The following is a 12,996-nucleotide window of genomic DNA, read 5'->3' as shown; positions in this document are numbered from 1 at the left end:
ATTTTCACTTACAATGATTTTAAATGACCAAATATATATTATATTATTATTATTATCGTTATTATTAATGAATGAATCAATGAATCAATGATTTTGGAAGAAGAACAAGATAGATAAAAAGAGAGAGAGAAAAAAACGAACGAAGATACAATAATCAGTAATGTGTCCGTGTGTGTGAGATACAGATAAAGATAAGTGAATGTGTGTAAGAAAAAACAAAGCGAAAAAAAATTGAAAATTTGAAATATCCAAATGATGGCGATGATGATGATGAAACAAGGATCATTTTCTTTTCTTTTGGTTCGGTTTTGGTTTTGGTTTTGGTTTTGGTTTTGGTTTTGGTTTTGGTTTTGGTTTTGGTTTTCGGTTTTCATTTCAATCATCATCATCATCCATTCAACGTATTGAATTTGTTGAAAAAAAAACAAAGAAAATTCACTTTATATATGCATTGGTGGTGATGTGTCTGCGTATGTTTGTGTGTATGTGTAATATTCATTCAATCAATCAATCAATAATAAAATCAAATTAGCACAATCAATTAATAATAATGATAATGATCAGTTTAGTTGTTTTTTTTGTTTTCAATAATAATTAAATGATGGTGATGATGATGATTATTGAATAATGATCAATAATGAGTAATAATAATCATGATGAGATGATGAAAATTCAAAAAAATTAATTAATTATAATAGTCCATTCCTGATGATTTGTTGCTGTTGTTGTTGTTGTTGATTGAAATGTCGTGAAAGCAATGAGAAAGAAAAATGGCGACAATAGTAATGATAATGATAATAATGGATTTCTGAACGTTTTGTTTTGTTTTGCCAAATTATTATTATTTTGTATATATTATGCTTATGATGATGATTAATTTGAAACTGTACAAATTGGATGTCATTTTTTTTCACATTTTATCATTCATGTCTATTTATTTAATCATCTATTATTTTTTTTTATTTTTTTTTTTTATTTTTTGGTCCTAATACAATCAATATAATGCAGATCGATCATATATGATTCAATTGATTTGGAAAATGATTGATGGAAATTTTTTTTTTGTTTGTAGAAAATTCAATTTTCAACTATAAAGTTGATGATGATGATGATGATAACATTCAATAATAATAGTTTTATTCGACTACGATAGATGGCATTCTAGGTACCATGGTTTTATTATTATTATCCATTCATTTATTTGTATTTATTTTGTTTTCCTGATTTTTTTTTTGTTTGTCTGTGTTGTTGTAAATGATGATGATGATGAATGAGATAAAAAGAATGAATGAAAAAAAAATCTGTAATATTGGGCCGTGTCAAAGTGTATGCGAAAATTATGGATGAATTTTTTGTTGTTGTTGTTGCTGTTGTCGTCCATTGATTTGATATGATACGTTATTATGATGATGTCGATGATGATGATGATGTTTTGTTTTGTTTTTTTTATTCTCTATTTTATCCAATGATTTGATGATGAAGAGGTGTATGTATCAATGTTAACATTTAAGCCATAGCACCAACCATACTATTGATACCAGCTGAACCAAGCATTGATCCAGCCGTTGATGGTAATGTTAAACTAGAAAGACTTGCAGCCGGATGATGTCCACCACTATGATGTCCAGCCATATGATGTGTCATTGATGGTGTACCAATGAATGGTGAACCGGTCATCGATATAGGCATATTCATATTCATCGACATATTCATATTCATGTTCATGTTCATATTCATGTTCATATTCATATTATTCATTGCTGCTGCTGCAGCCGCTGATGATGGTGTTGTTGCCGCTGCTGCATGCGCATGTTGCATATAATGATTTACAGCCGACATTGCTGACATTGAATTCATTGCCGATGATATTTGTCCTGGTCCAAATGTTGAACCAACAAATTTATTATGTTCATTACCAAATGGTTTAATACAATCAGACATTGATGATATTAGACTTGATGTATTTGATTGTCCACCATTACCACCACCACCACCAACACCGCCTATTAATGAACCATGTGAACCATTATGACCATTACCAAGATTACCGCCACCAATATGAACACCACCACCGCCACCACCACTTAATGATCCATGATGATTATTTACACCATTTCCATTTTTTTTCTTTTTTCCTTTCGATGATAATTTACGATTACGTGTTTGTATGCCTTCTTTTTTCATTGTTAATGGACGATTTACCTATTATTATGTGAATTATTAGAAGAAGAAGAAGAAAAAATCAAAAATTGAATTAGATTAACGGATTAAATTTAAATATTTCTGTGGAAAAAATGGATAAAAATATCTTATTTCCATCATCATAATGGATATGAAATAAAATTTCAAAAGGGAAAACCCGAACGGACAGCCAATTTGAAAATTTATCGCATCAATATTCATTGCACACACACACACACACACGCAGCTAAATCCGAAAAAAAGATGCTCCAGTTTTAATCATCATCAGTGGAAACGAAAAAATAAAAAAATAAAACTAATCTTCGGGCAATATCAGCCATCGTGTCTATGGAGTTCCAATGAAAAAAAAAACGAAAAAATTTCCGCAATCCGATATTGATAAATATCCAAATGAATGCTACAATTTGCATATGAAAATTTTTCTTTTTTTTTCGAAAAAAAATCACGAAAATTTGTGTGTGTTTGTTTTTAAATTAGAAATACAACAATTATAATTTGGTTTTACCATTTTTCATCATAAATTGGTCATTTTTAATAATAAAAAAAAAATTTAAAAATCCGTCACATTGGATGACAAATGAGTTTGAACATAAATGTTTTTTTCAAAAACTTTTTATCGGAAACTTTCTATTTCGTTGTGAGACTTGGAAAAAAAACAGACACAATCTAGGAATTCATGTCAAAAGATAAGAAATTCAAACAAAAAAAAATTCATTTCCTTCTCAATTTCACATCTTTATATATGTGAAGATAAAAGACAAAAGACGACCACCTTTATCGAAATGTACATGAGTGTATAATTTCATCATAATTATGCAATACAATTAGCAAACAGAAATTCCTGATTCTGGAACATTTTTTTTTCCTTTATCGTTTGAATGATAATAGAAACAAAAAAATTCAAGTGAATAAAAAACCGACTTTTTTTTCCCCAAACCTTTCGAGAATAACAACGAAAAATTAATTAGATTTATTTTTTCGTTTCCCGTTCCATGAAAATTTTTCATCTATTCATTCTTTTTCTGGGTCATATCAGTGTACAGTTCTGGTGAGCCCGTCCCGTCAGGCTTGTGACTTTGGATTTTTTTTCTTTTTTAGAGTGAAAAAAAAATTGGTAAATTGATTCCAGATTCACTACATACACACACACACACATCACTTAGATTGACATAATTGTGAATGCGTGCTTTATTATTTTTTCCATGGAACACGTTCTTCTTTAAAAAAAAAAAATTTTCACAAGATAAAAAATAACCATTCACTGGAAATTAGCTAAATTAAAAAAAAAATTTAACGTTTCTTTTTCTTTAATTATGTAATTGAGAAATTTTGAAAAAAAAATCTGGTTCATGTTAAATAATCAAAAATTAAATCCTTCAATCAAGTTAATCGTGTGAAATTAAGATAATGAATTTTTTCATTTGAAAAAAATTTTTTTTTTTTGGTGGGAATTTTTCCGAAAAATTTGTTTCCAGGAAATTTTTTTCAAAACAAAAAAAAACATCATTTTTTCAAATTATTACCATCATAATTGAATCAAGAGAAGTAAAAAAAATTGGTGTGCACATCAAATGATCAAAATGAAGAGAAAAAAAATCTGTCAATCATATTGACAAACGTCATTGATGTTTGTGGTGGTGGTGGTTACGGTGCTGGTGGTGGTGGTGTTAAAACAATAGATTTCTTCGCCAAAACAAAAAAAAAACCAGGATGATTGTTTCACACGCACAATTAGCCACCAAAATCACTTGTCAATAAATGTTGAAACAAAAAGTCGGTCAAAAATCACACAAAAAAAAAGATTCCGAAAACAAAAACAAAAACAAAAACAAAATCTGATGGCAATCAAATTATTATTGATTGACAGATAAGAATAATCATCGTTATACGGTAGCAAACAAGACCACCACCACCACAACAACATCCACAACCACAACCACAACCCAGAATTAGCTGAATCAAACAATGAAAAAAAAAGAAGTTTCGAGATCAAGATATTTTCGTACTTTTTATTTTGGTGATTAAATCACAGACAAGAAAAAAAAAGAATAGACTCTGATGGTGATGTGATAAGATCAATGTGTAAATGTCAGCCACACACACATATACTGTGTGTGTGTGTGTGTGTGAAACCGGGCTTAATCTTGTTATATCGTTTTGTTTTGCGATTATCATCATCATTATTATATGTCGATGTTATTTGATTGTTTTTTTTTTGAAATCGGGTTGATCAATGAAAAATAGAGAGAGAGAGAGAGAGAGAGAGAGAGAGAGAGAGAGAGAGAGAGAGAGAGAGAGAGAGAGAGAGAGATGAAAAAACCCTGAAATTCCCTGAATTGAATCAAATTTCATGTTTTTGATTTCAAAAAAAAAAAAAAAAAATTTCTCTTTAAATTTAAAAATTTTCAAATTTATTTCAGCCCCTGGATCTACTATCAAGCACACGTGCTCTGTGTGTGTGTGTGTGTGTCTGTCTGTGTTGCTAGTCTGTTGGTTTGTTGGTTTTCAAATTTTTTCTTGCCTGGCTACATTCAATCAGGTTCATTGGTAGTTTTTTTTTCTCTCTTGTTCATATAAATAATTATGTAAAATGAAAAAAACAATGGAATTTTTACACCATCAAAAAAAAAATGATGATTATGAATTTATTGATGGCCACCATTCACATTCATTTAACTAGCTTAACGATAAATTATAGTTACTATGGTTAGCTATGGTTGATTGAAAAAAAAAATTTCAATAATGAGATGGAATGTGAATGAGAACAAAAAAAACAATAGCAACATCAGTGAAGAATGTAATCAAGAAAATCATTTCCAATTTACAACTAACAACCACCACCACCAACACCAACAAAAAATGCCAATAAATGAACAACGATCATCATTTTGTGTTTTAATAATTAATCAATTTCTCTCTCTGTGCGTGTGTGTGTGTGTGTAGTACAAGCCCAACAAGTTGCTTGCTTTCACCAAATGAAAAAAAAAGAACATCAAACAGAATAAATGATGATAAACATGAATGAAAGCCGATGAGAATCCTGTAGCAAAAAGAAAAAAAAACCCGAGAATCTAATGTGTTAGGTTTCACACCTTTTTTTCATGTTCATATTCATATATATCTCATTTAAATGATTCTTGTTACAAATGAGAAAAACAAAAACAAAAATGAATCTGTTTTCATTGTTGTTGTTGTTGTTTTTAAAAACACACACACGCACACAATGAAAGTTTTAAAAGAAAAATCCGGGAGAAATTTTCTCGGGAATAAATCAATAAGAAAAGTTTTTATCACATGTACTGTGTGTTTCTTTTTGATACAAAATAACATTTTTTTTCTGATGAACAAGCGTATGGATGGAAGGATGGATGTTGTTTTTTTTGGATAGTTTGATTTGATTTATTTGTTTGTTCAGAAAAAAAACATTGAAGATAGGAAGAAATAATAGTGTTAATAAATTTAACATTCTACACACACACACACACACACTCGAACACAAACAACACCAACAAACACACAAACACACGCCATATATACTGTAATAACTAATTAAATGTTTACTACAAATAAATTATGGCACCTTATTTGATGATGATGATGATGCACAAAAAAACGATAAAGATCGATTCGTCTTTCACTCTATGTTCACCTGTGTAACATTAAAGTATTATGGTCAATATAAATTTTAACCTGTCACACACACACACACACACACACACACACAAACACATTCCTTAAACAGATAGTGAGTGAAAGATGAAAAAAAAAATTGTTTTGAAATGTTTTTTTTTTTTTTGGTTAGTTATATTTCGTTGTGATTATGATGATGATGATCAAATGAGATGAAAATAAATTTCATTTTATTTTTTCCGGATTTTTTTTGAAATACAAACATACACACACAAGTACTTTGACCTTCAACCTTTTGCAGAAAAAATGTGTCAAAACACATTGCTTAGATGACATAATTTTCATTTGAATTTGACCCCCTTCGATCGGATTATCGATAATGGAATGGAAAATTTTTTTAGAGAGAGAGAGAGAGAGAGAAACTAGCGAGAAACAAAAATGTCAACAACAACAACAACAACAAAAAACGAAGAGTTTATTTTTGCATGACATTTCTCCATTTCCTTTATTTTGACTCGACATTTTTTTTACGTAATCAGTTTTTTTACTTGATTTTTTTTTTGTCCACAAAAAAATAACGTTTCAAATCCATATAACCACACACCCACACACACACACACGCAAACTATTCGCGTGTACCCTTGCAACAACGACAACAACAAAAAATTCAAATTTCAGCGCAATGATGATTTAGTAATTTGAAACTTTTATTGTTTTTCATTCATTCATTCAATCATTTGTCGACTACTACTACGACTATGACTACTTCTGTTTGACTAACTGAGTGGAAAAAAATGAGATTTTGTCATTAAGATTAACTATATCGATAATCAAGAAAAAAAAGAGAAAAAAATTTGGTCTAAAGAAAGTAATTTGAAACCTGGAAATAATGAAACTAAACAAACAAAAAAAAACTAAATGGAGAAAAGACGAAATTCAATTCCGATGATGATGATGATGATGATGACAAGATAAACAACCAATTAAAACATCGTTACATTGTCAATTTTGTCTCTCTTCATCTCATGATGTTGATGAAGACATTTTTTAAACTTTTTTTTATGGTTTAAACTTTGACCTTTTCCTATCATCATCATCATCATATTTAATATCGACCATCCAAAAAAACAAACAAACAAAAAAACTGATCCGACATTCGATACACGGATTGTTGACTGTGGACGAAATCCATATTTTTTTGTCTGTTATCCAAAAAAAAAAAAAATGTTACACGCGAATTGTGCTGAATATATACGACTTTTTGGCGTCGCAAGATGATGATGAAAATATGACAAAAATGATGTGATGTGTTTTTTTTTATCAACAACAATCAGACAAAACAAAATGGAAATCGATTTGAAAATCTAAAAATTTCCGTTCAAAACACGGATATTTTTTTCTCGTTTACCAGAAAAAAATGCCGACCAAATATTTGTGAAGATGAATGGAGAATGATGGTCAGGATTTTAGACAGAAGAAGAAGAAAAAAAACCACAAACCATCATCATCGTAGTCGTCGTCGTGGTCAATGGCCAAATGTTCAATTCAATTCATTCAATCTATTGATGATGATGATGATGATGACACGAAATGAAAACGAAACAATCAATGAATAAATAATGATGATGATAGTGATGATCATTAACACCCTTGGTGAAAGAGAGAGAGAGGAAAAAAATGATGATAATGACCGACACACAGACAAAAACGGTCAATGATCATCATCATCAGAAAAAAAGAATAATGATCATTTTTTTCGAGTAAAAAAAAGTAACAAAAATGAAGAATTCAAAGAAAATTGTTCTTGTTTCACTCATCACCATCATTATTATATGATATATAATGTGTTTTTTTTCTACTTTGAATGCTGAAATTTCCCCCCCCCCCCTAAAATAATATTATAAAAATAATACACGCATGCGTAATTTTCTTGTGAATTGTAAAAAAAATGTCATCAATTCTTTTGTTTGAAAACATAAATCAATCTAAAATGAAACAAAACATCATTGTCATCGTCATCATTTCTGTTTGATTGAATTTGTATTCAAATATCGAAATCATTGAAAACATTGTAATGACGGCTTCATTTTTGATTCATTCATTCATTAAATCACAGAATTCATTCTTAAAAATATAAAAACAAACAAACGATGATGATCATGATCCTTATGGATAAGTCGGACAAGGCGACGTTTTGTCCAGACACACACACACATTCAAACACACTTTAAGACGTCGAATAGTTGGTGTATGTTTGTCGATAATGGCGACAACAATTCTCGACGCAAATATCCAAACACAAGAGTGAGTGAGAGAGAGAGATAGAAAAATTTCTAAAAAAAAATTAAACTTAAACAAAACAAAATGTTTAAAGAAAAAGAAATGAAAAAAAAAATTGAAACAAAAACAATCCAAAAACAAAATGGCAAAAGAATCATTGGTCTGTGAATAACGACAACAACAACAACAACAACGACAACGACGACAAATGACAATCCATATAATCCATGAATGAATGAATTGAAATGAAATGAAATGGTTGACCGGTTGTTGTGAATACGACTACGTCCATAATAGATAAGAAAGCCAAAAGAAATGGAAAAAGAGAAAGAAAAAATTTTTCTTTGAAACAATTCCTTCATTCATTCATTTATTCAATGCGATATTGTTGTTGTCTTTATTATTATAACATGACCTTTGACCGAAGGTCATTAAAAAACGGTGTAGTAATATAATGATGATGATAATTTTTTTTTTTTCAACTAAATGAATGAACCATTCTTTCATTTATATTCTACAATTACAATTTGCAATGATTTGTTGTTTTTGTGGTTGTTTCAAATTTCGAATTTTCTCCAATTTATAATGATGATGATGATGATCAATCAAACAAGTAAAGAGAGAGAGAGAGAGAGAGAATTTTGATAATTTTTAGTTATTTCATGTCTTGTTTTGTTTTGTTTTGTTTTGTGTTTTTGGTTACACGCGAATCATAATCATTATATATATCAAAATGATTCAATAGAATCAGGAACTATGTGAAATCTAAACAAATAATAAGCATTATGCTTATCATTGACCTTTGACATCTTTTGTGATAAACAAGCACGAACATCTTGTGTGTGTGTGTGTGTGTGTTCAAGTCCATTTTGGTTATTTTTTTCTATGCAATGTACTGATCAAATTTCCATTTCGTTGTATTTTTCTTTCCTTATATTATTCATTTCATAGTCGATCCAATTGGAACATTTATAGTCAGACAGACAAAGAGAAAGACAAGAAAATCAATTCAAATGGCTAAATGAATATAAAATTTTTATGTGAAACCAATAATTTTTTACTGTTTTTTTTATTTAGCGAAAGACAGAGAGAGAGAGAGAGAGATGGCTATTGTGATTTTCCATTTTTACTTCTTTTTTTCTCTTATTTATTTCTCGTTTGACTTTTATTTTCATTTCTTTGTCGTAATCATTAAAGGTGAATAACAATTGGTGAATAATAATAATAATGATAATAATTCAATGATTGATTGATTGATTGATTGGAAGAGAAAAAAAAGCATGAAAAAAAGACACTTTTCATTCATTCATTCAAATCTTACAATTATTCAATAATAATGATTCCATTTATTGTCATTTTTTGTCAAGTCAATTGAATATACATATGTGATTGATATAGAAAGTTGAATTGAAACAACACTCAACAAAAAAAAAAAACATGAAACTCGGAAAACAACCAACTCCTATTTCATGGGTAAAAAAGCTGATTACTGTGTCTTTGTATACACACACACACACACACACACACACAAAAGCCCTTTTCAAGTTAATTTTGACTTTTTTTTATTACATTATTTCTAAATGATACAAAATGTCCGTGTGTGCGTTTTTTTTTTGTGTACACGACAATGAAATTTTTCAATAAAAGAAAAACAAACAAACAAACAAACATATGATCCTTATTGTGTGTGTGTACCACACAATTGAGAATGAATAAAGAAATGTTATTTTTTTCACAAAATTTAGGCCATTCAAATTGAAATTTTTGTTTGTTTGTTTGTTTTGAAAAAAAAAAACAAAAATATTATTATATGAATGGGCGTGTGCATGTAACACGAGCGCCACCTATTTATTTATTGTAATTTTTTTTCTCTATCTCTCTCTCATTGAGTTAATTAATTATACTAGTGTGCACAAAAAAAAGAAATGATTCTGGAATGGAATGTTTTGAATGTTTGCGGGAAAAAAAATTCCAAAAATTTCTTCTCTTGAAAACTAGATCAGAAAAGTAATTTTTTTTTTTTTTTTTGCTTGTCTCCTATGCAGATGATTATTATTACATGAAAAAAAACACCACGAGAACAAGACCTCCCGTTGTATCTGATTATGTACTTTTACAACATTTTTTTTTCTGTTATCTGGTCATACACACACACACCGAGAGATAGTGAGAAACAAGACACAAAGGATTCATCAACATAGAAATAACACTGGACCAAAAAAAAAAAAAACAATCAACCAAAACCAAACATGGACAGTCAGACTAGTCAGACTTTATCAACCGTAAGATTAACTAATTGCTTCTTGTGTACCCGTATACAAACAAAAAAGAGAAGGAGAAAGAGAGAGAAAGAAAAATTAAAACAAAACAAAAAAAAATTTCTAAAAATCAAACTAGACCAAACGAGAGTAGTGTTGAGAATGACCAATGACATTTTGAAAAGTCAAACAAAAAAAGTCACATGGTCTAGACTAGTTCTAGGTCCACGACGACCACGACGACGACGACCATGATGACGACGACGATGATGATGATGATGACGACAATAATTTTGAAATCATCGTCGTCGTCATTGTTGTCGTCGTCTTCGTCATAGTTGAATCTGTCTCGTCAGGTCATGAAATTTTTTGACAATTTAAATAACAAAATATCGAATGAAATGATACACACACACGAACGGAATTCGGACACAATAATTTTATTCTCGTTTGCAAAAAGAGATAGATAGATAGTGAGAGATTGTTTTTTTTCTTTGACCAAGAAAAAACATGGGCGTCAGCGAACCAACAAAGAAAAAAAAATTCAATTAAATTAATTGAAATTTTTTTTTTTGCATTTCATTTTCATACTTTTTGGCTTCATACACTAGAATATTCTTGTACACATGGTTTCCAGTGTTGAAATTGAAATTTTTTTTTTTAAATCCAAAAAAAAAATCATATAAATCACCAACATCAATATTATCGTTGGATCATTGATTGAACATTGAAAACAATCCAAAAAAAAAAAAAAAAAATTAAAGAAATGAAAAAGATTCATATCACAATTGTGTGTGGTGGAAAAAAAATTCTGGTCAAAAATATAAAAATGATCAATATCATGGATTCACGACAAGAAGAAAGAAAAAATGTTTAATCTAGAAAACAAAAATTTCTGGTTAGCCCAGTGTGTTTGTGTGTGGTTTACAACAACAACAATTGGACATGTGGTGTGTTTGGTGTTATATGCACGGGCGAGACGATTTATTGCTGCCAAATGCAATTTTTTTTCGTTTTTGACAAACCACTCGTAAATGCCTTTAAATTGTGCGTGTGTGTGTGTGTGTGTAGCCAGAACCGATTGAGAAACCAGATCAGATCTGTGAATCAGATCAAAAATACAGACAAAATCAAAAAAAAACTACGAAACCACAAAAAATACGATTCTATGTGCATCAATAATATGTTGTAATGGTGTGTGTGTGTGTGTGTGTGTGTGTGTGTGTGTGTGTGTGGCTATCCAATTTCAAAAATCTTTTTTTTTTCTTTTTTTGTTTTGTTACAAAAAAAAAATTATTCCAGAATAAGAAAAAGAAAAATAGACACTTACGTTATGTAGTTTATAATAAAGTCCACATGCATTACATACGGGTTCACCACTATGATTACGGCGCCATAATGTCGTTGTTGTTGTTTTACAATTGGCGCATGATGTTCCTGCACGTCTGGCTGCCGATTGTTGCTATTTGCAATTTGTTTGATTATACAGAATCGTTGTCGTTGTCGTCGTCGTCGTTGTTATTTGAATTTGAAATTCAAAATAAAAATTCCAAACAAATCCAAGCATATCAAATGGAAAAAATCAAATACATAGAAAAAGAGAGAGAAAAAAAAACAAAAAACAAAACAAAACAAAAAATTAGAATTATAAAATTACAAATTGAAATGTGTCTGTATGTAAACACATGCGTATGTTTCTATGGATTCCTATGAAATATCTAACCAACAATATAACAATTACACAGTTAGTTATATTTATATATTCAGTTGAATGAATAAGAAAACAAAAAGTAGCCAATTTCCATGTTTTTATTGGAACTATAGTTGTTGTTGTTGTTGTTGTTGTTGCCCTTCAATCCGACACACACACACAAACCTTTGATATAACATAAAATGTCAATTCTCTTTATTTGATTGTGTGACAGACAATACAGACAATACAGACAACAACAACAACAATAACAATAACAAAAAAAAAGTCAAATTGAGTGTGTTGGTGGCAATAGTGGTAAATATGACCACCAATGGTGGTCTACAATTTAATAGTCAATATATATCGAAACTTTATCTCAATCGATTCATCTATAATTGTCTGCCTGAGTATTTTTTTTTATTTTATTTTGCAGACAAATTCATCAAATTCTCTGCGAAAATTTTTTTCTGGGATTTAAATGATATCGATATATGATTGATTACACGTTTGTTTGTGCGTGTGTGTGTGTGGCTTACAAACACGCGTTAAATTATTATTATTTTACCGTTTTTTTTTAAATTATGACAAATTACCCACACACACACACACACAGACACTGACTAATGTGTCAAATTACAAACACAGAAAAAAAAGATGATTGGACAAAACAATGATGGCAATGTTTTGTTTCATTTTCATAATTATATAGAAAAAAAAACAATGGCCAATTGAAACTCAGTTCAGCACTGCTCAGCTTCAGCAAGTTTTGCGTGGCAAGAGAGTGAAAAACTGGTTATAACAAATGTTGATGATGTTTTTGTTTTGTTTTGTTTTGTTTTCACATTTTAATATTATTATTATTATAGGGACAACAACAGCAACTAGAATAGAGATATTGACAATGAAGTGGATTTTTCGTTTTGTTTTTCTGTC

The 12,996-nt window shown here is 29.6% G+C and overlaps 1 protein-coding gene across 6 annotated transcripts in view; it reads right to left on the bottom strand.

Annotated features, from left to right (window-relative positions):
* Positions 1-307: 307 nt before the first annotated feature.
* Positions 308-12,996, bottom strand: part of LOC124499720 (uncharacterized) — a 74,370-nt gene continuing 61,681 nt past the window's right edge. For all 6 annotated transcript variants that reach the window (XM_075731055.1, XM_075731054.1, XM_075731052.1 and 3 more), the window contains 2 exons: positions 11,701-11,832; positions 308-2,202 (listed from right to left, as the gene is read on the bottom strand). In XM_075731055.1, coding sequence (XP_075587170.1) covers positions 1,507-2,202; positions 11,701-11,832 — 828 coding nt within the window. In that variant the 3' untranslated portion in view covers positions 308-1,506. The remainder of the gene's footprint in view (positions 2,203-11,700; positions 11,833-12,996) is intronic.

Source organism: Dermatophagoides farinae, chromosome 5, assembly GCF_024713945.1.
Source record: "Dermatophagoides farinae isolate YC_2012a chromosome 5, ASM2471394v1, whole genome shotgun sequence".
NCBI lineage: Eukaryota > Metazoa > Arthropoda > Arachnida > Sarcoptiformes > Pyroglyphidae > Dermatophagoides > Dermatophagoides farinae.
The sequence above is the reverse complement of the archived record's forward strand: the minus strand, read 5'-3'. Positions and strand labels throughout refer to the sequence as shown.